The sequence below is a fragment of the Macaca thibetana genome, chromosome 10 (assembly GCF_024542745.1).
Source record: "Macaca thibetana thibetana isolate TM-01 chromosome 10, ASM2454274v1, whole genome shotgun sequence".
In the NCBI taxonomy this organism is placed as follows: Eukaryota; Metazoa; Chordata; class Mammalia; order Primates; family Cercopithecidae; genus Macaca; species Macaca thibetana.
Window position 1 is genome coordinate 4,400,334 of NC_065587.1, and position 25,812 is coordinate 4,426,145.

At 52.8% G+C, this 25,812-nt stretch overlaps 2 protein-coding genes across 3 annotated transcripts in view; both read left to right on the plus strand.

Annotated features, from left to right (window-relative positions):
• CDPF1 (cysteine rich DPF motif domain containing 1) overlaps positions 1-25,812 on the plus strand; it is a 376,436-nt gene that overhangs the window by 185,870 nt on the left and 164,754 nt on the right. The gene's annotated exons all lie outside the window — the stretch shown is intronic.
• Positions 1-25,812, plus strand: part of CELSR1 (cadherin EGF LAG seven-pass G-type receptor 1) — a 189,504-nt gene that overhangs the window by 123,577 nt on the left and 40,115 nt on the right. For both annotated transcript variants that reach the window (XM_050805795.1, XM_050805794.1), the window contains exons 6-10: positions 12,783-12,940; positions 14,866-15,029; positions 15,528-15,653; positions 16,232-16,398; positions 25,206-25,391. In XM_050805795.1, coding sequence (XP_050661752.1) covers positions 12,783-12,940; positions 14,866-15,029; positions 15,528-15,653; positions 16,232-16,398; positions 25,206-25,391 — 801 coding nt within the window. The remainder of the gene's footprint in view (positions 1-12,782; positions 12,941-14,865; positions 15,030-15,527; positions 15,654-16,231; positions 16,399-25,205; positions 25,392-25,812) is intronic.

Genomic DNA, 25,812 nt, shown 5'->3' on the forward strand with positions numbered 1-25,812 from the left:
ATTAGCCGGGTGTGTGGTGCACGTACCTGTGGTCTTGGGAGGCTGAGGAGGATCACTTAGGCCTGGAAGGTCGAGGCTGCGGTGAGCCATGATTGTACCAGTGCACTCCAACCTGGGTGAAAGAGTGAGACTCTTGTCTCAAAAAAAAAAAATTTTAAGATTTAAAATATATGCTGGTATATACGTATGTTTTTTTCTGAAGGATAACTCTAAGCTCTCTAAAACAATAAACCTGTGTTTTTTTGTTTGTTTTGAGATGGAGTCTCACTCTGTCACCTAGGCTGGTGCAATCTCGGCTCACTGCAACCTCCACATCCCGGGTTCGAGCGATTCTTCTGCCTCAGCCTCCCGAATGGCTGGGATTACAGGCGGCCACCACCACGCCTGGCTAATTTTTGTATTTTTAGTAGAGATGGGATTTCACCACGTTGGCCAGGCTGGTCTCGAACTCCTGACCTCAGGTGATCCACCCGCCTCGGCCTCCCAAAGTGCTGGGATTATAGGCATGAGCCACCGCACCCGGCCCAAACTTGTTAATAGTTCTCATCGGACAGCTGTTTCAAGGTCACAAACTGCCTAAAGCATGGAGTCTTAATCAGGTATTTATTATTCCTCATGATGTAGTGGTTTGGCTGCTGGTTCTTCTGGTCTATGCAATTCAGCCAGGGCTGTGTGAAGGCCTCACTCATATGACCTGGCCCTTAGCCATGGCGGCTGGGGCCTCTCATCTTGCAGCAGGCTAGCCTGGCTGTTCACCTGGTGGCAGGGGGTTCCTAGCAGCCAGAGAGGGTGAGTCCCAGTGCACGGCGCTTTCCAGGACTTCTCTCCTGTCCTTGTGCCCTGATGTCCCGTTGCCCAGGTCGTGTGGCCAAGCCCAGCCTCTAGGGTAGAGACATGGACCACTGGTGGCAAGAGCCAGGAGGTGGCATTGCAGAGGCCAGACGTGCAGTGCAGGAGGTATCGTGGCGGCCCTCATGGCAAAGGTGGATACCAAGGGAAGAAGGATGCAAAGCAAGGTGGATTTCATGTTCCTTTTAGGCCCTTCTGTGCCTTCTTACATGCACTTGAGTTATTCTTTGTATTTAAAAAAATAATACAGCAGTTCTCTGGGTCATGGGATTATGAGCCATTTTTGTTTTTTTCTTTTAAATATTCTGTTTAAAAAAATCATTGGAGGGCCAGGCATGGTGGCTCATGCCTATAATCCTAGCACTTTGGGAGGCTGAGGCAGGCAGATCACTTGAAGTCAGGAGTTCAAAACTAGCCTGGCCAACATGGTAAAACCCCGTCTCTACTAAAAAATACAAAACAATTAGCCAGGCGTGGTGGCAGGTGCCTGTAATGTCAGCTACTTGGGAGGCTGAGGCAGGAGAATCACTTGAACCTGGGAGGTGGAGGTTGCAGTGAGCCAAGACCGCACTGCTGCACTCCAGCCTGGGTGACAGAGTGAGACTCCGTCTCAAATATAAAACAAAAAATAATAAAAAGATAATTGGATTTATAGAATATGTAAGATAAAGAAGCTAAACTTTTACAAAGTTAATTAAGCCTTGCAAAGTGTATAAAATCCTTACGATAAAGGAGGCAGCCACGCAGGGTCGTGATTTTGCCCCCCTGTGGCCTTGTTGGCTTTGCTTCTGTCTCATAGGAAGTTGCATGTTTCAGAGGAGGGAATGGGGATACTCCCCAGGTGTTCTGTGGCTGCGTGAAAGGTCACGCCCTCCCTGGCTTCTCCAGCCCCAGCAGGTGTTCCTTAAACCCAGTAGTGGGGCCTCTGCGAAGGCAGTCGGCACGTGGTCCCGTCGGGTGGTGAAGTCTGCAGCCACTGCCTTTACTTACCCTGCATCTCGGACTCAGGATGTTCCTGCCTCTTTGGGCCCAAGTAATGGGGGCATAGAAGCTGACAGAGGGGCCTTCGGGTGGCCAGCGAGCCCTGCCAGAAAGGTGGTGCGGGGCCCTGCCTGCAGGCGCTGTGGCAGGTGGGGGTGCCCCGCTGCTGGTGTGCGATGTGACAGAAATAGATAAGTCACTTGGTTTCCGTTCCCAAACACGGGCCTGGTCAGGTGGTAGAAAGTCACTTGTTACGGAAACATGGTGATTCCCAGGGGCAGGCGTCGCCCCACCCTGGGCCTTTGTATTGCAGAACCCTGTTATGGAAAGTCGCCCCAGGGCTGGGGCAGCCCTCAGTTTCACGCCCGGTTGAGGTTGCTTCCTGTCTGGCATCATAGCCACTGTCCTCCAGCCTGTGTCTCACTTGCATCCTTCCCACCCCACCCGGCCCCTCACTGCTGGGGCTCTGGGATGCCCTGCCCCGTGGCTGCCTCCCTCCCCTCTCTGGGCTCCCAGCCCTTCCTGCCTCTGCCCCCCAGCACCTCGGCAGGGAAGGCGGTGGTGGCCGAAGGGTACTGACTGATGTCCTGTCTTGTGCGTGTGTCCCCCACGTGATCCTCATGTCAGCTCCTGGAGGAGGTGCTGTTGCTGTTTCTCAGATGAGGAAACTGAGGCACAGAGTAGATGACGGGAGGGCCAGGGTTAGGCAGAGCCACGGACCCAGCATCTCTCACCCACCTGTGTGTTCGCCGATCTGGGACGTACCATCCCAGGGCTGTCGTGTTTTCCTGCCGTGACCATCCCTGGGCCCCACCTTCTCCCTGTCTTTTCCAAGCACTTCCATGCTCTCTCCCCCAACTCAGCCATCTCCCCACCTTCATCTTATCACATAGATTCTGAGCATGTCACCCCTTAGTGGCTTGCAGACCAGGAGGGAGGGGAGGCTGGTCAGAAAGGTCATCAGGGCAAGAGGAGGCAGGGGACTGACCACAGGAGGAAGGGGGTCCTGTGGGCCCAGATCAAGGACGGAGAGGGGACTATCAGGTCTTAACAGGAGCAGGCCATGGTTTTGTGTGAGCATGTGTTAGTGTGCAAGCTGCATGTATGCACAGAGTGAGTGTGCACAGTGAGTATATTGTACAAGCAAGCTTGAGCACGAGTGTGGGTGAGCATGTGTGCACACAAGTGTGTGCTGGTATGAATGAGTATGGACATGTGACTGCCCGTGTGTGTGCACATGCAAGTATGAATGACATGTGAGTGGGTGTCCACATGTGAGTGTGCATGTGTGTGAGTGTACCTGGGCGAGTGGGCACCTGGGTGAGTACGCATGTGAGTGCGGATGTGTGCATGTGTGAATAAGCACACGTGTAAATGTGGGTGAGTGCACATTTGAGTGTGGGTGAGCATGGGGTAAATGTGCATGTGTGCATGAGTAGGTGAGTGCATGAGTGCACACGTGAGTGCACATGAGTGGCTAGGTGTGCCTATATGAGTGCACCCGTGTGAGTGGGTGAGTGCACATGTGTGGGTGAGGGCACATTTGGTGTGGGTGAATGTATATGTGAGTGAATGTGGATGAGTATGCACGAGTGTGGGTAAGTGTGCACATATGAGTATGAGTGCGTGTGGGGGAGGGCAGATTTGAGTGTTCGGGTGAGTGTATATGTGAATGAATGTGGATGAGTATGCACGAGTGTGGGTAAGTGTGCACATATGAGTATGAGTGCGTGTGGGGGAGGGTACATTTGAGTGTGCGGGTGAGTGTATATGTGAATGAATGTGGATGAGTATGCACGAGTGTGGGTAAGTGTGCACATATGAGTATGAGTGCGTGTGGGGGAGGGCACATTTGAGTGTGTGGGTGAGTGTATATGTCAGTGTGAATGTGGATGAGTATGCACGAGTGTAGGTAAGTGCACATGTATGAGTGTGCGTGTGGGTGAGGGCACATTTGAGTGTGAATGTGGGTAACTGCACGTGGGTTTGAGTATGCACGATTGGGTGAGTGCACGTGTTCGTGGGTGAGTGTGCGTGAGTGTGGGTAAGTGCATGTGTGAGCATATGAATAAGTGCACATGAATGTGAGTGACTGCACGTGTATGGGAGTGTGCATGTGGGTGTGAGTGTGGGTATGGACGTGAGCGTGGGTAAGTGTGCACAAGTATAAGTGCATGTGTATGGGTGAGGGCACACGAGTGTGAGTGGTGAATGTGCACATGTGGGTTTGAGTATGCACGAGTGTGGGTGAGTGAACACATGAGTGTGAGTGGGCAGGTGGGCACGTGGGTTTGAGTATGTACGAGTGTGGGTGAATGAACAGGAGTGAGAGTGGGCGAGTGTGTACATTTCTGGTAAGCGTTTTCTCCTTGCTCAGAAAAGTCGTTTTGGCGGGAACTGTAGCCCACCTGCCATCCTTCCTGAAGCTTTGTCCTGTTTTTCCCGGGACACTCAGGCTACTGTGTTGTGGGGGCTGAGCTCAGAGGCCCCATCCCAGGCACTCTGTCCCCGTGCCCGTGTGGAGGAGGCCCCAGGAGGCTGCATCTCAGAAGTGTGCTCTCCCCTTGTCTTGCTTGTCAGGATTTCTGGAGCTGGGAGTAGCAGTAGGATTTAGATGCCTCCCGTGCGTAGATGAACATGAATTAGATGAACGTGAATGAGCTGCTCACTGGGTGCTTGAGGGTCGCTCAGTTTGTACCAAGCAATTTTTTGTCTATAAAACCCCCAAGACAGGGAACGTGTTGCTTTCCAATAAGGCGCTGTATCTCACTGCATGTTGGCCCTTCATTTGTCATTGGCAAGCAGACCCCCCTTGGAGTGAATCCCCATAAATTCCCAGGCTCCCAGAACACCTGGGGGGGCAGCCTGGCTGCAGAGGGGACCTGGTCCCGGTGGCTGAGCCCCAAAGGGGCAGGGCTGAGATGCCCCTGGCTTCCTCCCGCGGAACTGGAGGCTTTGGTCAAGGGTCTGGCTCAGTGGGGGCTGGCACAGTGCCCTGCTGGATCATTTCCAGAACAAAATTAACTACCACGGGGATCATGGAGCCCTGGAGGAGGAGCTTATCTCCGTCCGGCGCTGAGCACGCATGCCCAGAGGACTCCTGCCTCCGGACCCACGGTTCTGCGTTTCCAAATGTACTGTACGTCCATCAGGAAAGCACAGAGCTTCTCGCTTTTGTCTTTGGCCAGAATCGTCAGGGAAACTGGGGTTAGACCCCTTGCCTGAGAAATAAAAGGCTTTGGTGTGATTTTTTAAGAATCTGCAGGTGACCAGTTGGTTCTGACCTTTGTCGAAAACTTTTCTGATGCTCCACAATAAGCCTAATAGTACTCTGCATCACTTTGTTGGGTAGTTGAGTAAATGGAGGAAATGACGTGCCAGTGACAGAACTCCGAGCTGCAGGTGACTGTGTGTCTCAGCTCCTGGGGAAGACCCTGCGGGTTCAGCGGAGAGGTTAATTACATGAGCTGCTTAATTGCTTCTTTTTCCTTTAAAAATGTAAAAATCAACTTTATTATTTTATTATTTTTATTTATTTATTTATTTTGAGATGGAATCTTGCTCTGTCACCCAGGCTGGAGTGCAGTGACGCGATCTCAGCTCACTGCAACCTCCGCCTCCCGGGTTCAAGCGATTCTCCATCTCAGCCACCCAGGTAGCTGGGATTGCAGGCCCCCACCACCATGCCTGGCTAATTTTTTTTGTATTTTTTTTTTTAGTAGAGATGGGGTTTCACCTTGTTGGCCAGGCTAGTTTCAAACTCCTGACTGCAAGCGATCCACCCACCTCGGCCTCCCAAAGTGCTAGGATTACAGGCGTGAGCCACTGCGTTCAGCCCCTGTATTATGTTATTTTAATATAGGGAAGTGTTCAAACAGCAAAACTTGAGAGAACCACTTGCACGTCATCTTTTTCAAGAAATAACAATAGCAGCAGACATGGCTGCAGGCACTTCACACATATAGTTCATTTCATCCCATGAGGAAGATGTTATTTTTACCCCCAGTTGTACAGCCAAGTCCTGGCATGTGGGGAAGTCTTGTGACTTTCCCAAGTAGGGGCGGGATATGAACCCTTGGCTTTAAGGAGGTGATGTTCGTTGGAAGCTGTGGTCACTGCTGTCCTGTGAGCCCCTGCCAGCCTTGGGTCCACCCAGCTGGACCCTGAGTTGAGAACGAGGATGATAGTAACATCAGCCACGCCAGTTCAGACAGTGCAAAGAGTTTCAGATCTGTCCTTTCGTTTCATTCCCAAACAGCCCTAGAGATAGCAGCTGTGCACTTACACACTTTCTAGAAGAGCCTGCCTAGGCTCATAGAGTATGTCTTCTGCCCTGGGTCCCTGACAGGTGAGGGATTCAGGAGCACCTGTCCCACTCAGCTGGAGCTGGGCAGAGGAACTCAAGGTCCCCTTACAACCTGGGATAGTGTGGAGCCGCCCTTCCCACCGGGTGGCCCAGTGGCTCAGTTGGGCTTCCAGACGGTTTGCTGCTCGCAGCCCTGGGGGGATGCCGCACCCTTTGAGCCAGGTCATCAAAGGCAGCCGGCAGTCCCTGTGTAGAGGGTGGCTACCCGGCGGAACACGGTCCTGTTACCTGCCTGGGGGTATTGGGACCCCCCAGGAAGTAGCAGCTCGGTCTGAGGTTTGCATTCTGGCAAAGTCCTGTCTGAGGCTCCTGGGAGTCCGGCTTGAATTCTGGAAGGTTGCGTGCATCTGCATGAATTTGCTCCTCGTGACCCTTCCCACCACTTTCCCAAGCAGCTTCAGAGAACTGTGGTGACTGCCTCCAAGGGAGGGCTTGTCGTCTCTGTGCCAGAACTGGCACAGGGTCTTGCCCACATTTCCTGGGGCATTTGTCGGCCAGTCAGGCCTGAACCTTGTCATCTTGAGAAATGACAGCATGGACCGTTCAGCGCCGCAGTGTGACTCTGTGCAGACATTCCTGAGGTCCAGCCATCTGTGAATTCTTTGATATGAAAGTTGGTTAATCATTTCTGACACAGAGCATGAATTCATTCATTTCCTAAGACGTGCCCCTCCCACCCCCACACCGCCTTCCCCTGCCACCTTCCCCAGCGTCGAAACCGTACCCCCACCGGCCTCCCAGTGCAGAATCGTCTGCAGCAGGTTAAAAGGCTGGAGAAATGTGAGCACTTCGTAAGGACCAAACGCTTTTGTGCGCACACAAAAACTCCCTGCACTGCGTAGAGCGGCTGAGTGGAAGCCAAGGGGGAGGGCTGCACGCAGGGAAGAAAATACCTTGAAGGAAAAGAAGAGGAGGCTGGACCCCAGGGATGACTCCTGCAGCAGGAATCCGGATCTGCACAGCCTGGTGCCTCTGGGCCACTCCTTGCAGTGCTCAGCGGCATCATAGGTTTTTTCTCAGGTGGCGACAGGAGTGAGATGTGGTCTTTCCTCACTAGCTCTGTTTCTGCCTGCCCCAGGGAGCCTGTGCCGGCCAGGGTGCCCGCTGAGGGGTGTAGAGGCACCATGGGCAGTCCCTGCTTTCTCCAGTTGCTGTGCGCGCTGCCTGCCTTGCTCGGCCTGAGTGACCAGGTCCAGCTACTGAGCTTTACGTCCTGGAATCGAGGCCTGGGAATTGAGGCCTTTCCCACAAGGGGTGTTGGTGCAGGGGTTGGGGGGTCCTCTGGGTCAGGCCGGCTGCTGCGCAGTACCCAGCTGAGCCCTGGGAGGGCGGGTGCCGGGCGCTGGTGCCTCCACCGTGCTGGCCTTGGCCTATCCTGTGCCCGGAGCCTTCCAACACAAGAATTGAGAAAAAACTCAGATACGACCATGTGGCCCTCTTCATTCCCACACTGTCTTTTTCTTTTGTATAAATATGTGGCAGACTTAAAAAATTCCTCTTAGAAATGTGAGGGGGCGGTTCGTCTGTCTTATTCCTTATCTCCCCGACCCGTATCATTCATCATCGGCTGCGACCCAGCCAAGCCACCGAGTGCTTTTCCTGGCCAGATGCTGCCACGCCAGTGCCCTGCGGAAGCTGCTTGAGCCGCTTTCTCCGTGTAAAACTCAGAGGCGGACGCGCCGCCCCACATTCTGGAGCTATTACCACCAGGTAGTCTCTTCTGTGCTGCCGCCTCGTGCTCCACGCCAGCCTTTCAGCGGAGACGCGCTTTGTCTCCCTTTGACAAAAATGGAGGACCTGAGCCCACACACACCTGCTGTTGTCTTCACCTATCCCCATTCAAGCCGCCTGTGTAATTGTCTGCGCACCTCTCCACCCCTCCCGGAGAATGTTCACCTCTCTGCGTTTTATCACTCGTAGCCGCCTGGCAGGAAGGTCAAATAATGCATTTTCTCTCCATGTCAGAGGGAAAAATTGGAAGGATCTTCCCAAAAGTTCTTCAGGTGGAGAGTGGCAGGTGGCTGGGGAGGGGAGGATGCAAACCTAGGAATTTTTTTTTTTTTTTTTTTTTTTTTTTTTGCCTTATTGAGGTGAAGTTCACATAGCATAAAATTAAGTTTTAAAGTGGCATTTAGTATATTCACAGTATTGTGCCATACCGCCTCTATTGAGGTCTAAATTATTTTCATGCCATCAATTGACCAATAGTAACTTTTAAAAAAATAATAAAATATTTTCATCACCCAGGCTGGGTGTGGTGACTCACACCTGTAATCCCAGCACTTTGGGAGGCCGAGGCGGGTGGATCACTTGAGGTCAGGAGTTCGAGACCAGCCTGGCCAACATGGGAAAACCCCGTCTCTACTAAAAATTCAAAAATTAGCCAGGTGTGGTGGTGCACACCTGTAGTCCCAGTTACTTGGGAGGCTAAGGCGGGAGAATTGTTTGAACCTGGGAGGCGGAGGTTGCAGTGAGCTGAGATCTCGCCATGGCACTCCAACCTGAGCAACAGAGCGAGATGCCACCTCAAAAGAAGTATTTTCATCACCCCATACCATTAGCAGTCACCTCCCCATCCTCCTCCCCGAGCCCCTGGTAATACCTGTCTGCTCTGTGTCTGTGGATGTGCCTGTCCTGGACATTGTGTAGAAATGGAGTTGCATGGTGTGTGGGCTTTCGTGTCTGGCTGCTTTCACCAAGTGCGATGTGTTCCGGGACCCCTGTGCCGTCGTGTGTCAGCACTTTGTACCTTTCGGTGGCTGGGATTCCGGTGCAGGGAAGGGGCACAGTTTGTCCACTCATCTACTGATGGACATCTAGGTGGTTTCCACTTTTTCTGAATTGTAAATAGCAACGCCATCAACACTCATGAACTGGTTTTTGAGTTCCTGTTTTCAGTTCTGTTGGGTATACGCCTGGGGGAGGTGGTGCTGGGTCATGTAGTAGTTCTGCGTTCAGTGCTTTGGGGAAGCCCGCCCGTGCATCTCAAGTCACCCACAGCACCGTGTCCATGCACTCCCTGCCGCCCCGTCACTTGCTGGCCTCAACTGCAGAGTGGACGGTCAGACTGCGCGTTAAACCCACACTCACCGAGAGGCGGGAGAGTGGACGGTCAGCCTGCGCGTTAAACCCACACTCACCGAGAGGCGGGAGAGTGGACGGTCAGCCTGCGCTTTAAACCCACACTCACCGAGAGGCGGGAGAGTGGACGGTCAGCCTGCGCGTTAAACCCACACTCACCGAGAGGCGGGAGAGTGGACGGTCAGACTGCGCGTTAAACCCACACTCACCGAGAGGCGGGAGAGTGGACGGTCAGCCTGCGCGTTAAACCCACACTCACCGAGAGGCGGGAGAGTGGACGGTCAGCCTGCGCTTTAAACCCACACTCACCGAGAGGCGGGAGAGTGGACGGTCAGCCTGTGCTTTAAACCCACACTCACCGAGAGGCGGGAGAGTGGACGGTCAGCCTGCGCGTTAAACCCACACTCACTGAGAGGCGGGCATCTTAAACCAGGGCCCCACTCAGCACCTATCCTGGGGCGGCAGGAGAGGGATGGGCCATCGGGAGTCTGTGATTGCTTCTCCGAGCAGCGGGGACCTCAGACCCCACAAGTCCCCCCGCTCCTCCGTGCAGCCCTCCTGCTGGTTGTTCCAGTCTCCACCTGAGAACATTCGGCTCTTTCATCAAAAGTGCTGTTACTTTTGACCCAGTGGCTGCTGGTGGGTCTCTCTGGGAGTCAGAACCGAGCAGCACATGCTGGGTGCTGTCTATCAGAGACCATTTCCTAAACGCCCTCTGCCTGCTGCTCTGATTCACGAAGGCCAGACTGAACTCGGGTGTCCTAGCAGTGGGCGTCTCACATGAGTCCGTGCCACTCGAAAAACAAGCACGGACTGTAGTGGTTTTGTCTTTTGCCTCCAACTTTCTTTATCCTGCTGTTTTTGCTTGAATGCGTAGCTCTGAGCCGTTGATTACTAGCAGCAGTTTACAACAACTGCAGTTTTGTAAACAGCAGCTTAGTTTCATGAAAGCCTTCCCAGTGTAAATGCTACTTACGCCCTTCCTCCAGAAGTCTCACGCCCAGCCCCAAAAATGTAAATTATAAGTTGTAAAGATAATTTGGGGCTCACACAGTGGGGGAGGTTCTTCTTTCCCTGGGACCGCACCTCACATTTAGGCATCCCATAATGGACACTTCCACGCATTTTCAAAGTGGGCCGAGTTACAGAGTGAGAAAACAGATGATTTTTAATGCACTCACCTATCTGTTACTTAACCAAAAGTGAAATCTTTAAGGAGACAGCTTATCAGACCTTGTGATTTCATCAGCTGATGTAAAAGAAAAATGAAAAAGGTGATCCGGCCGGGCGTGGTGGCTCACGCCTGTAATCCCAGCACTTTGGGAGGCTGAGACGGGCGGATCACGAGGTCAGGAGATCGAGACCATCCTGGCTAACACGGTGAAACCCCGTCTCTACTAAAAATACAAAAAAAAAAAAAAAAAAGCCGGGCGTAGTGGCGGGTGCCTGTAGTCCCAGCTATTTGGGAGGCTGAGGCAGGAGAATGGCGTGAACCCGGGAGGCGGAGCTTGCAGTGAGCCGAGATCGCTCCACTGCACTCCAGCCTGGGCGACTGAGCAAGACTCCGTCTCAAAAAAAAAAAAAGAGGAAAAAAAAGAAAAAGGTGACCCCTGCACTCAAATACCAGGGGTCATGGTAGAAGCCTCGCTTGGATTGACAGAGAAGGGTGTGTGGGAAACTCGTGTATCTCTGTTGCTATCACCCTCAATTCCCTGTAACACAGACAGGATGTGTGTTCTAATAGTAAATCATTATCTTGCACAAAAAGAAATTGAGGTACGGTGATGGGTCTCATCTGCCTTAGATGATTGGATAAGAGGGAGTAGAAACCTCAGCTGGGGTGGCCACATACAGTCGTGCAGGCTGCCCACTGCACAACTCCAGGCAGGGTGCGTGCTGCCTGGGTGTCCAGGGTCCCCTGAAGTCCTGCAACTTGGCCATCTGGCTGAGCTCCTGTTTCCAGTTCTGTGTGTCCTGCCTTTCTGCCTAGTTTCCCTGATCAAATAGATACTTTGTTCCTATTAAAAACTGAAGATTTATTTTTGAATGAACTATGTGGTGGTGATTTTCCTATTAAAAGGCACTGAGGATGATTTAATTAAATTCCACGTTTTTACAACGATCTATTTCCAAGTTTTATAAAGAAGCATGAGATTGTATCATGCTGTAAACTCAAACTGACCCCAGAACTATCAAGAGGAGGCACTGAACCCATCCTTTAGAGGGGTAGTGGGAGGGGCCCTGCTGCGACTGGAAGAAAAGGTTCTCTCTGGGGTGGAGGGGGAGGCTCTGCTGCGCATTGTGTGCCGATTGCGGGGCATGGTGGTGCTTCCCTGGCGATCTCCTGGCTCATCGTTACGGCCACCCGCGGGATGTAGGTCTTGCTATCCAGGTTGCGCAGATGAAGGACATTCTGTTGCCTGTTCCGGTTGGAGCTGGCACCAACTGGGTTTCTGGAACTTTGAGACCCACGTGAGATCTTTGAGATCCATCCGTGGCCGCATGGATCGTGCAGGGCTGGTGCTGCTTTTCCTCCTGGAAGGGCGTCTGAGCTGGCTGGGTGGATATGCTCCATGTCCTGGGAGGGGCTGACCAGGAGGTGAGACCTGTGAGGGCTGCCTGGGGAAAGTGGGCTCGTCCCCAGATGGCGAACCACAGTCTCTTCGAGAAGGGAGAGGTTTCACCTGAGGTCACTGATTCAGAAGAACTCTTGTACCCAGCCCTGGAACGTGCTCCTGGCCCAGAGAGGGAGCTCCACGCCTTAGAGGGGAGATGTGGGGCCGTCTGCGGGCCGGGCAGCAGCCTCCTAGTATCTGTACTCCAGGAGCATGAGCCTGGCCAGGCGCCATGGTCAAGAGGACACCCCCAGAAGAGCAGAAGCGGGTGTTCACAGGAGGGGCCCCGGGGCTTGGGTGTTGGCTGCTGTCTTCATTTTCTGGGGCCACCGTCACAAAGTACCATGGATAGGGTGGCTCAAACAACAGACACGATTCTCTCTCAGTCTGGCGCTTAGAAGTCAAGGTGTGGGCAGGGCTGTGCCTCCTCCGAAGGCTCAAGGGGAGGACCCTTCCTGCCTTGTCCTAGGTGTTGGTGATCCAGGTGGCCCTTGGCTTATAAACAGCTGCTCCAGCAGCTGCCTCCACAGTCACGCGGCTTCTCCCCTGCGTGCCTTTGCGTCTCAGCCTCTGTCCTCTTAAGAGGACACTAGTCATCTTGGATCAGGGCCTGCCTACTCCAGGACGTCTGCATCTTAGTTAATTCCATCGGCACCAGCTCTTTGTCCAGACCAGGCCACATTCTGAGATTCTGCGAAGCAGAACTTGAGAGGACACCAAGCAGCCCAGCACAGCTAGTTTAGGAAACTAAAGGCCAGGGGCTCCTCATCCCTTGTCCACCTGCTGCCCACCCAGTGCTGTGTCCTCCCCGCTCTATGAGTGACAGGTACGCCTGCTGAGGGCCCTGGCGGGGAAAGTGCTGATGCTCTCTGTGCTTTCTCTTCTTACAGCCCAACATCGGCCACCTGGGCCTGCCCCACGGGCCATCCGGGGAGAAGATGGCCGTGGTGACGGTGGATGATTGTGACACAACCATGGCTGTGCGCTTTGGAAAGGACGTCGGGAACTACAGCTGCGCTGCCCAGGGCACTCAGACCGGCTCCAAGAAGTAAGCATCCCAGGAGGGGCGGCCCTGGGGGTCCGCACCCCCAAACATGCTCACCCTGCAGCCTTCCCAGAGCAGGGCCCCATGCAGGCACTCTGGGTGCAGTACCCTGGCGACCTCAGTCCAGGCTCCCTCTGCATGGTTGGAGCACCTTCCCTCTGACATGTTAGAACCTTCTAGAATAAGTCTCCCTAAGTATGTGTCAAGATTGGCCAGGCTGACCCCAGGGTTGTGATAGCCAGCTTACAGACCCAGAGACAGTCTCTGACCCTGTCTCCACGGATCACTGGCTTTGTCCCTGCAAATTCTGGCACCTGAGACTCCAGGAGTCTATTAAGTGGAGCACTGTGTCAGCCAGCTGGTCCCAGAGGCTTACTTTTTTTTTTGTCGTTTTATTTTTTTCTGAGGTGGGGTCTCACTCTGTTGCCCAGGCTGGAGTGCAGTGGCACAATCCTAGCTCACTGAAGCCTTGACCTTCTGGGCTCAAACCATCCTCCTGCCACAGCCTCCCGAGTAGCTGGGACCACAGGCACACACCACCACACCCAGCTAACTTTTTAAATTTTTTATAGAGACGAGGTCTCCCTGTGTTGCCCAGGCTGGTCTTGAACTCCTGGGCTCAAGCGGTTCTCTGACCCTGGCCTCCTGAAGTGCTGGGATTACATGAACAAACCACTAAATAACCACAGAATAACGAATCACTGTTTTGAAGATCATATAGATAGCCCTGATACATCCTTTTTTTTTTTTTTTTTTTTTTTTTTGAGACGGAGTCTCGCCCTGTCGCCGAGGCTGGAGTACAGGGGTGCAATCTCGGCTCACTGCAAGCTCCGCCCCCCGGGTTCACGCCATTCTCCTGCCTCAGCCTCCTGAGTAGCTGGGACTACAGGCGCCCGCCACTACGCCCAGCTAGTTTTTTGTATTTTTAGTAGAGACGGGGTTTCACTGTGTTAGCCAGGATGGTCTCGATCTCCTGACCTTGTGATCCGCCCGCCTCGGCCTCCCAAAGTGCTGGGATTACAGGCGTGAGCCACCGCGCCCGGCCTGATACATCCTTTTTTGAAGATCATATAGATAGCCCTGATGCATCCTGATGGGGGCCCGCGGGCAATCCCTTACCTGTTCTGTTCTGTTCTGTCTGATCCCGCCCGCCTGGGATGGAGGCGGGATGGTGCTCTTTTGCTGGGAAGCAAACTGTGCACTGGAGAGGTCACAGCCCTTGCCTGAGTTTGCACCGCCTCTGGGGTGCCTCCAGGGTTCTCATTTTCTTTTTTTTGAAACGGAGTCTCACTGTCGCCAGGCTGGAGTGCAGTGGCGTGATCTTGGCTCACTGCAACCTCCACCTCCCGGGTTCAAGCGATTCTCCTGCCTCAGCCTCCCGAGTAGCTGGGGCTAACAGGCATGCGCCACCACACCCAGCTAATTTTTGTATTTTTAGTAGAGACCATCCTGTTGGCCAGGATGGTATTGAACTCTTGACCTCGTGATCTGCCCACCTCAGCCTCCCAAAGTGCTGGAATTACAGGTGTGAGCCACCATGCCCAGCCAGGGTTCTCATTTTCTTCTGGCCTCCCTTCAAGTCCCTTCCTTTTCCTGGAAGGTCTCAGAGGCCAAAGTAAAATGTAGTCCCTGCTGGCCTTGACCTGTGCTCCCTGCGCTCACATCTTGTCTAGGTGTGGACCAACCTGGGTGGGCGGGGCTTGGTGGTCACTGGTGAGTGTGAAACACCCAGATCGTCAGGACGGAACGCAAGCGTGAGCAAACACAGCACCAGACACAGGAGCCCCCTCTGATTCTGGCCTCTGCCCTCCTGCCTGCTTGGTTTCTGAAGTAGTTATGGTGGCAGAGGCTACACAGAGGCAACTGCAGAGCCCAGCCCGCTGTGGCGCCGCTGCCCGGACATCACAGAAGATGGTTTACCTCCTCAGGTCCCTGGATCTGACCGGTCCTCTGCTCCTGGGTGGCGTCCCCAACCTACCAGAAGACTTCCCAGTGCACAACCGGCAGTTTGTGGGCTGCATGCGGAACCTGTCAGTCGACGGCAAAAATGTGGACATGGCTGGATTCATCGCCAACAATGGCACCAGGGAAGGTACGGGTGGCCATCAGGGCATTGGGGCCACCACAGAGGCATCTGGCTGCATGTCGGCAGCCACACAGAGGTCACTGCTTGCAGATCCCTGGGGAGCCGTCTTTTTCTTAGAAATGTCTGTGTCCAGCTGTGGGAAGCTCCTGGGATGGAACCCGGAGTCCAGGCTTGCCAGATGTGCAGCTCCGCAGTTTCTGCAGTTTGGAGTTGCCTTGGCTCTGCTGGCCCAGCCAGCTAACCCGAGGCACACATGATCCTAGGGTCTTGCATGTGTCACCAGGTGACCGGGCCAGCTGCCGTGATGGCCTGGAGCCCTCGCGTCTCCAAACGTGGTCAGTGCGTTCAGCACCTTCTCAGTTCCCATGTTCCTGCCATTGCCAGGGATGTTCAGACCTAGTCTGACTTCTGTCCATTCCATCGTGGTTTCCCACACCACGTCTGGCACCGGGGACCCCTGGCGGTTCCTCGAGTCAGGCCCTGCCGCACGCTCTGTGTTGCCAGGCTGTGCCGCTCGGAGGAACTTCTGCGACGGGAGGCGCTGTCAGAACGGGGGCACCTGTGTCAACAGGTGGAACATGTATCTGTGTGAGTGTCCACTCCGATTTGGCGGGAAGAACTGCGAGCAAGGTGAGTGGCTGGCATCGTCCATCCCCCTGGTCGTGGCGGCCTGGGAAGCATTGCTCCTTGATGTGCCCGGGACCACTGTGAGGGGGTTTCACGTCCGGCTCCGGCAGCCACTGGCAGCGTATGCTGCGTTTACTGTGGACTCACTGCCCTCTCCAAGAGACTGTCCCCTGCAGAGACCCCGTCCCCAGTCCCTCAGGTGTGGGGTGGGACAGGTAGGCTGGGCCAGCAGGGCCCAACCCTAGCACCCCCAGCCACTGACCCCAGGGATCCTGAACCCGCCCCCATCTGCCTCCTGTCAAGCCTGAGAGCCCCTTGCCGCGCCCATCTGCGGCTGGGAGTCTGTAGGTCTTCATGCTTCCCAGGAGGGAGGTTTATGTCCCAGGGTTGGCTTCTGTGGAGCCCACGTGGCTGACTGCGAGGGCTGGATGCATCATAGAGGGGAGGCTCAGACCAGCCTTCGTGTTAAAGTGAAAAAGGTCCAGGCCCATCCTGCAGGCCCATCCCCCACCCATGCAGCCAAGAGTCTGCGGCCGCGTGATTTCAGGAGACACCTGAGGTCCCCGGGCCTGTGTCCGCAGCCATGCCCCACCCCCAGCTCTTCAGCGGTGAGAGTGTCGTGTCCTGGAGCGACCTGAACGTCATCATCTCTGTGCCCTGGTACCTGGGGCTCATGTTCCGGACCCGGAAGGAGGACAGCGTTCTGATGGAGGCCACCAGCGGCGGGCCCACCAGCTTTCGCCTCCAGGTGACTGGGGCCCCGTGCCACGAGGCATCTGCTAGGTGGGTGCCCGAGGGAGGGACCCAGGCGCTGGGCTTCCTGGTGCACACTGGGGCACTTGCTGCTCGCCCTTCCTCTGGCGCCCACCCCTGGGGTTCTCTGAAGAGGAGGAGGGGGAGTATGAGCTCTTTCTTTCCTCCGGGAGGCGGAGATGGAGTGAGTGAGCATGGGACTGGACCAACCTCAGGGCCCAGCAGAGCTCAGATGAGGTGCGTGGCAACTCTGGTCTCCCTCTAGCCTGAGGGTTTGGCTGGAGCGTGGGCACTGCAGAGCTGAGGGAGGTGCCGAACCTTCAGGCGGAAACAATGGGCCTCACCAGTTAAAGTGGCAGCCAGGTGCAGGCCGGGGTGGTGGCTCATGCCTGTAATCCCAACACTTTGGGAGGCCGAAGCAGGAGGATCACCTGAGGTCAGGAGTTCAAGACCAGCCTGGCCAACATGGTGAAACCCCGTCTCTACTAAAACTACAAAAAAATTAGCCAGGCGTGCTGGTGGGTGCTTTTTGATCAGGGTCTAACTGAAAACTACCCGGGAGGCTGAGGCAGGGGAATCGCTTGAATCTGGGAGGCGGAGGTTGTAGTGACCAGAGAACGTGCCACTGCACTCCAGCCTGGGCGACAAGACTGAGACTCCATCTCAAAAAGAAAAAAAAGAGCTGCGGCCAGGAGGTGGTTGGCACCAATGCACGTCCACCGTCTCCCGGAGCTTGGCTCAGCCCGGAGATGCCTAAAGCCCGGCGTAGTCGCTGTCTGCATGTTTTCTCTGTCTTGTTGGTCTTTACTGTTTTGTTTGTTTGAAACAGAAGTTTATTTGTTAGATAAAAATTCTGAACAGCTTTTAGAAGGTGATTGGAATGCACTCTTTCCTCCGGTTTCCTGCGCTACACAGTTTCCGCTCACATCTTCCATGCTCCGTAGACATTTTGTTTGGGAAACAGTTATGAGCCCTGTCTTCTCTCATTGCGCTGCCCTTCTGCCACACCCTGGAGACTCTATCGTGTGAGGCAGCCCCGGGGACCCTCTCCAGGAGGGCGCCTGGCCCTCGGCTTGCCCTCTCGCCCTTCTGCCTGTGCATCTCAAGGTCATTCCCGTCTGTAGTGATGGCGGGGCACGGGCGCTCTCCAGCTGCTGTGACCCTTTCTGATCAGGGTCTAGCTCTGAAAACTCACTGGGCAATTCTGCCTCCTAAAAAGCTCCCTTTATGTCTCTCCTTAGACCTAATTCTCATACCCTGGCACGGGAGTGGCCCGTGGGAGTCGGGCCTGAGCAGGGCACTCTGTCTTGATTTGACAGATTCGTAACTGGGTTATTCTTTCCTTCTTCCTAGGTTTTTTGTTTTTTGTTTTTGAGATGGAGTTTTGCTCTTGTTGCACAGGCTGGAGTGCAGTGGTGCAACGTCGGCTCACTGCAACTTCTGCCTCCCAGGTTCAAGCGATTCTCCTGCCTCAGCCTCCACAGTAGCTGGGATTACAGGAGCTTACCACCACACCCGGCTAAATTTGTTGTGTTTTTAGTAGAGATGGGGTTTTGCCATGTTGCTCAGGCTGGTCTCGAACTCCTGACCTCAGGTGATCCACCCACCTCAGCCTCCTAAAGTGCTGAGATTACAGGCGTGACTCCTAGGCTTTTTTTCCAAGTTTGTATACATGTGTGTGTGCGCGTATCTCTGTGCAAGTGTGTGTGTGCGTGTCAGTGTATGTGCATGTGTGCGCATCTATATGTGCGTCTCTCTATGCATGTACATTTGTGCATGTCTCAGTGCATATGGCTATATATGTATGCATGTGCCTGCATGTGATGAGACCTGGGTGCACACGGTCTCAGAGCAGCACTGACTTCCTTCTGGTTGTTCATTATCTCTGACCAGAGTGAGCCTGGGGCGCCCTCCTGCCCTCCCTTCAGCGCACAGAGACTCTGCCCTTGGGTTAGCCTCCTCTCCTGCCTTGGGGTTGGCGACATGGGAACACTCACCCTGTCCTCCCAGGATGACCCCCCCCCAGGCTCCTGCGGTCAGGAAGTGCCTCCCAAAGTGGGGTCTGCGCCAGCTGCGTGTCCTCTGCTGTCAGCTGTGTGCCGTGCGGAGCCATGCCTTGTTGCCTTTCCTCCTCTGGACTCTGGGCCTTCTTATGCTGCCCAGTGTGTCCTGGACGCCATCCCCCATCAGGGGAGGCTGGGCTGGGGTCAGATGGTGAGAGGTGAGATGGATTTTATGGAGTGCCTGCTCCAAGCTCTCGTTCCACACAGGGGAAACTGAGGCGTAGAGGCTCTTCACTCTGGACCCCATGGTTCTTTTACTGCCCAGGTTCCTGGGACGGCCACAGGCCCCTCTCTGTCACCCCTATGGGCAGCCCATCTAGAAACGGTTCTGTATAGCCAAGATTGGCATGAGGGTTGGTGGGGAGACAGAGGGGCTGCCTGGCACATGCCCTCGCTGCCGTAAGTGCCTGGTTGGAGGGTGGTGGAGGCAGGACCGAGAGTGCTCCCGGCAGGCTGGTGGAGGTCAGTCCCTCGGCAGATCAGTGAGGGCTCAGGAGACAGGTTGGGGCTGGGGCAGGGGCTCAGGTCTGGACAGGGAGCCTCCTGTTCCTCCTGGTCACAGCTCGGGAGCATTTTCCAGCACAGACCGCTCGGATTGCCTGGAAGGTGCGGCCTGCACCAGGGATGATTATAGCTGGCCTGTGGGCTCTTGTTAAACTTGTCATTTCATGAGTCTCCCAGGCAGCCCCAGAAGCTTCCTTCAGGCCAAAACTTGGCAAGCGCAGTGCTGCCCGGGGATGGTATTTTCTATGTGGTGGGTTCACTGTCAGAACAAATTAAATTGGCTGTTTGGATGCAGGTGATGAATTGGAGCTTGCAAGTTGTCATTTGGCAGTGGGGTCTCTGTCGGAAAAACATGCGCTTTCAGTAGGAACGGCACTGGAAGCCACAGACTCTGTGCTGTTTGCGTAATTACATCGTGGAGAGCTCATCCAAAAATCAGGAGTTTTGCCAGGGACTACAGCCAGCCCTCCCTATGGAAGTCTGGGTGGCTGGAAGGATGTTACAGACCCCAGTGGGCACCTAGAAGGCCCACAGGGCAGCTCCCAGAGGCCGGTCAGCCGCGTGTTACCGAAGGTTCTGGAGGATTTCTCCTTGCCACCATCAGCTTGCAGGCCTCCTGTGGGCCTGTGAGTCTGTAAAGCAGCGGTTTGGGTGTTCCTCCAAGGATGTGCCCTGCTCCCCTGCCACTGTGGTGTGGGACAAGTAAGACTCCATTGTCATCCCACAGCCCAAGCAATTTGGATAATTGCTCTCGGGCACCCAGAATCCACCCACCTTGTCAGGTGGGTTAACCTTGTAATTGCTGAATGCCTCTCGGACCGAGAGCTGGGGACACGCCTAAGAGAGGAGGCAGTTATCACCCGTGAAACAGGTTCATTCTGTGGATATCACTTTTGTTTGTAGACATAACGCCACTTTTATCGCTGGTCTGCTCACTTTGGAGTTTTTAAAGCAAGAACAATGCAAGAGAATGGCAAAGGAAATTAATAAGCTAACTTCTGTAGAACAAAAGAAAACAAAATGGACGCCAGACGTGGTGGCTCACGCCTGTAATCCCAGCACTTTGGGAGGCCGAGGCGGGTGGATCACCTGAGGTCAGGAGTTCGAGACCAGCCCGGCCAACATGGGGAAACCCTGTCTGTACTAAAAATACAAAAATTAGCTGGGCGTGGTGGTGCATACCTGTAGTCCCAGCTACTTGGGAGGCTGAAGCAGGAGAATCACTTGAACCCGGGAGGCAGAGGTTGCAGTGAGCCAAGATTGAGCCACGATTGAGCCACGGCACTCCAGCCTGGGCGATGAGAGCGAAACTCTGTCTCAAAAAAAAAAAAAAAAAAATAGAAAAAGGTGAAAAGTTATCTTCTTAAAATAACTATCAGACCAGGTACAGTGGCTCTTGGATGTAATCCCACTACTTTGGGAGGCCAAGGCAGGTGGATCACCTGAGGTCGGGAGTTCAAGACCAGCTTGGCCATCATGGAGAAACCTCGTTTATACTAAAAATACAAAAAGTAGCCAGGTGTGCGACTAATGTTTTTTTTTGTGTCCTCCCCCAAACAAAAAACCCCCAAACTATCGGTAGAGACCAAAAATTGAAATACAGTTTTAGTTACATAACCTTTACAACTGGTTAAAACCTGTATCCTGTTTTCTCTCATGAATTTATCTTAGACTGATGTGATATTTAGAAGTAGATTTCTAGGTTAGCAAGCATGTAGCATTTTCTTTTTTCTTTTGAGTTGGAGTCTCGCTCTGTCTCTCAGGCTGGAGTGCAGTAGTGTGATCTTTGCTCACTGCAACCTCTGCCTCCCAGTTTCAAGTGATTCTCCTACCTCGGCCTCCCGAGTAGCTGGGATTACAGGTGTGTGCCCCATTAGCCCCATCACCACGCCCGGCTAATTTTTTTATTTTTAGTAGAGACAGGTTTTCACCATATTGGCCAGGCTGGTCTCCAACTCCTGACCTCAGGTGATCTACCTGCCTCGATCTGCCAAAGTGCTGGTACTTCAGGCATGAGCCACCGTGCCCAGCCTCATGTAGCATTTTCTAGTAAATCATTTTGGTATTGTTTTTAGCGTAATTGCAGGTCAAAGAACTTATACCATGTGGTTTCAGAACTTCGAAATGTGGTTTACAGCCCAGATCTAGTCGTTTTTTTTTTTTTCCTTTTCGAGGCGGAGTTTCATTCTGTCACCAGGCTAGAGTGCAATGGTGCAATCTCAGCTCACTGCAGCCTCCACCTCCCAGGTTCAAGTGATTCTCCTGCCTCAACCTCCTGAATAGCTGGAATTATAGATGCCTGCCACCACATCCAGATAATTTTTGTATTTTTAGTAGAGACGGGGTTTCACCATGTAGGCCATGCTGGTCTCGATCTCCTGACCTCAGGTGATCTGTCCGCCTCAGCCTCCCAAAGTGTTGGGATTAGAGTCTGGAGCCACCGTGCCCGGCCTCTAGCCAGTTTTGTATACATACCACTATATGCTCTGCAGTTGTTATCCATAATATTCTGTATATATCAAGTAGGTAAAGTTTGTTGACTGTGGTATTCAAATATTCTTTATCATTATTGGTTTTAATTTTTTTTTTGTCTTTGTCTTCTCACTTATTGAGAGAAGTTAGTTACAGGTCTCCTACCTTGACTGTAGATTTGTCTATTACTTCTCTTAGTAATCTTGATTTTTACTATATAGATTTTGAGGCCAGGTTCTTAGGTGCCTACAAATTTAGAGTTGATTTATCTTCAAATCAAATTGACTCGGTTATCATAATGAAATTCCTCTTCCTTCTGTAGTAAGGATTTCTGCCTTAAATCTACTTTGGCTCATATTAACATAGCTATACCATTTTTCTTTTGGTTGGTATTTATATGATGTATTTTCTTCTATCCTTTTACTGTCAACATTTTCTGTATCCTTATATTTCAGGTAGAATATAAGCAGTGTGCTAATAGTTGTTTTTCTAAAATCTAGGCTATTTTTTTTTCAGTTATCTTTAAGTATGAGCATCTTAGTTACAACCTTGTTTTCTGATTCTTCTTACATGTATTTAAACATGGCCATTTGACCCTTATCTCTGTAACACCTACACCCAGAAGTAAGTCTAATGGTCTCACTGAGTCTGTTTGCTTGAAAGTTTCGTGGTTCCCAGTGTTATTTTTGAGTCTGTGTCTGATGATTTTGTGATCTGTTGCCACTCTTCCTTGCTTCTCTTGGTTTTCAAGCGTATTACCTTATATCCTCATATACTTGGCTGCTTTTTATTGAGTGCTAGACATTTTATTTAAAACTAGAGAGCATGTGAAACTAGAGTGGGGGCCAGGTGCAGTTGCTCATGCCTGTAATCCCAACACTTTGGGAGGCCAAGGAGGCAGATCACCTGGGGTCAGGAGTTTGAGACCAACCTGACCAACATGGAGAAACCCCATCTCTACTAAAAATATAAACAAATTAGCTGGGTGTGGTAGTGGGTGCCTGTAATCCCAGCTACTCGGGAGGCTGAGGCAGGAGATTCACTTGAACCTGGGAGGTAGAGTTTACAGTGAGCTGAGATTGTGCCATTGCACTCCAGCCTGGGCAACAAGAATGGAACTCTGTCTCAAAACAAACAAAAACAAAAAACAAAACACACAAAGAAAAAGAGAAACTAGAATGGGGATGTCATTATCTTCCATGTTTGCTTCTGGCAACCACTGGGAGCACTTGCCCTCCCAGAGCACTTGAATGCAGTCACAGACTTTTTTTTTTTTTTTTTGAGGCACAGTCTGGCTCCGTCACCCAGGATGGAGTGCAGTGGCGTGATCTCTGCTCACTGCAACCCCCGCCTCCCGGGTTCAAGCAATTCTGTCTCAGCCTCCCAGGTAGCTGGAACTACAGGCGCCCGCCACCACACCCAGCTAATTTTTTGTATTTTCAGTAGAGATGGGATTTCACCTTGTTGGTCAGGCTAGTCTCGAACTCCTGACCTCAGGTGATCCACCTGCCTCGGCCTCCCAAAGTCACAGACTTTAATGCAGTCACAGACTGAGATGGTTCAAAGCTGGGCTTCCAGTCCTGCAAGGGTGGATCTTTTTCGTTTTTTATTGTTAGTGTAAACCCCTCAGGGTTCCAACCAGAAGCCAAGGAACAACCCCTGGCAGTCTGTGAACCCCAGTTTTTAATCCTCCAGCCCCATGAACCTAGAAAGCTTTGAGGCATCCTGAGACTCTAGGTCACAGGTGACTGATGAGGCACGGCATCACCTGCTGACCAGGCTGAAGAGTGCCAAGGAGGGCAAGGGTTTCAGGTACCTGGCAGCCGTGACCTGACTGCACGCTTAGCCTCCACTGTGTCTTCCAGAACCAGCTGCCAGCCTTGCAGGGAAACACACCACGCTGTTGTGCAGATTCTGTCTTTTCCTTGGTCATGAGCCTGAAACTCTGTTTTGCCGGGAGCCACTTCAGTGCCTTCAAACAGACATTCTTTAATATTTTGTCTCATGTTCGTAGGTGATTTCAAGAGGAGAGTTGGTCCAAATTGCCAAGTCCTTTCTTTTTTTTTTTTTGAGATGGAGTCTTGCTCAGTCGCCCAGGCTGGAGTGCGGTGGTGCAATCTCGGCTCACTGCAAGCTCCGCCTCCCGGGTTCTCGCCATTCTCCTGCCTCAGCCTCCCAAGTAGCTGGGACTACAGGTGCCCGCCACTACGCCTGGCTAGTTTTTTGTATTTTTAGTAGAGATGGGGTTTCACCATGTTAGCCAGGATGGTCTCGATCTCCTGACCTCATGATCCGCCCGTCTCGGCCTCCCAAAGTCCTGGGATTACAGGCGTGAGCCACCGCGCCCGGCCGCCAAGTCCTTTCTTAGGAGAACTAAGATTTTGACACTGTCCTTGGCCTACCTTATTTTACAATATGAGCATCTTAGGCCATTCGCAATGCTGATTTTTGTTTTTTTCATGCATGTAATTAAACACAGAGGATTAAATCTTGTCTTATAAAGTATGTTTGCATCCAAAAATAGGAGCCCAATAGTTACCTGAATCGAGCTGGTTCCCAATACTTAAAAGCCTAATGGGGCTTGGTCTTGGCCCTTCGCTTACTTGACCTCCATGAAGCGATTGATGCTTTTTCCCATAGAATAAGACAAGCAGTTCTGATGAGTGTTTTGGCAGCAGCAACAAAGAACAACTTTGCCTACTTTTTTTTTTTTTTTTGAGACAAGGTCTCGCTCTGTCACCCAAAGTGAAGTGTACAGTAGTTGCTATCTTGGCTCACTGCAACCTCCACCTCCTGGGCTTGAGTGATCCTCCCACCTCAGCCTCCCAAGTAACTGGGATTACAGGAACACACCACCATGCCCGGCTAATTTTTGAATTTTTAGTAGACACGAGGTTTTGCCATATTTGCCAGGCTCTCTTTGACCTCCTGGCCTCAAGCAATCCACCCGCCTTGGCTTCCCAAAGTGCTGAAATTACAGGTGTGAGCCACCACACCCAGCCAACTTTGTCTAATTATTATTATTATTTTGAGACAGAGTCTCGCTCTTGTCTCCCAGGCTGGAGTGCAGTGGTGCAATCTCAGCTCACTGCAACCTCTACCTCCCAGGTTCAAGCGATTCTGCTGCCTTAGCCTCCCGAGTAGCTGGGCTTACAGGTGCCCGCCAGCATGCCTGGCTAATTTTAGTATTTTTAGTAGAGACAGGGTGTCACCATGTTGGCTAGGCTGGTCTTGAACTCCTCATCTCAGGTGATTCGCCTGCTGTGGTCTCCCAAAGTGCTGGGATTAAAGGCCTGAGCCACCACAGACAGCCAACTTTGCCTTTTTTTTTTTTCTTGATACCAAGTCTCATTCTGTCACCCAGGCTGGAGTGCAATGACACAATCTCAGCTCACTGCAACCTCCACCTCCTGGATTCAAGCAGTTCTCCTGCCTCAGCCTCTGAGTAGCTAGGATTACAGGCACCCGCCACCACACCTAGCTAATTTCTGTATTTTTAGTAAAGATGGGGTTTCACCATGTTGGCCAAGCTGGTCACAAACTTTTGACTTCAGGTGATCCACCCGCCTCAGCCTCCCAGAGTGCTGAGATTACAGGCCTGAGCCACCGCACCCGGCCAACTTTGCCTAATTTTTAAACCCATCTTGTATCTGGTACTACAGCATCAGTCCCCCTTCACAGCTTCCTTGTTTAAGTGACTGCAAAGCGTTGTCTCTTTCATTGTCATTGTACCAATCAGTTGGTGTGGCTCTCCCTGCTCCAGATCCTGAACAACTACCTCCAGTTTGAGGTGTCCCATGGCCCCTCCGATGTGGAGTCCGTGATGCTGTCCAGGTTGCGGGTGACCGACGGGGAGTGGCACCACCTGCTCATCGAGCTGAAGAATGTTAAGGAGGACAGTGAGATGAAGCACCTGGTCACCATGACTTTGGATTATGGGATGGACCAGGTGAGCTGGTACCTGCACCTCCTCTGGGGATGGACCCTCTGGCCCAGGGAAAAACAGAATGACCCCTTGATGTGCCAGGACCCGCCAGAGACCTTGTGGATTTGGGGAGGCACTTTCTGGGCCCCCGCAAGTGGGCTTCTGTTCTGCCCTGTACCGAGGTCACTGGCATCTTCCTCACCTCCTTTACCCAGATGCCCCACCCCCGGCAGTCAGCAGCTGACTTCCTCCAGCTGCATTTCTCAGCATGGTGCTGTCGGTGCCTTCAGCAGTGGTTTCTTTTAGCAAAGCCATCTTGAGCAACTTGCGCCTTCAGGCTCAGCACCGTGTCTTTAGGGTACTGAAGTAGCAGTGCCAGGGCCCGTGCCCTCAGAGCATGGATGGGAAGCAAAACTGGGAAAGCAATGAGACCCAGGCCCTGGAC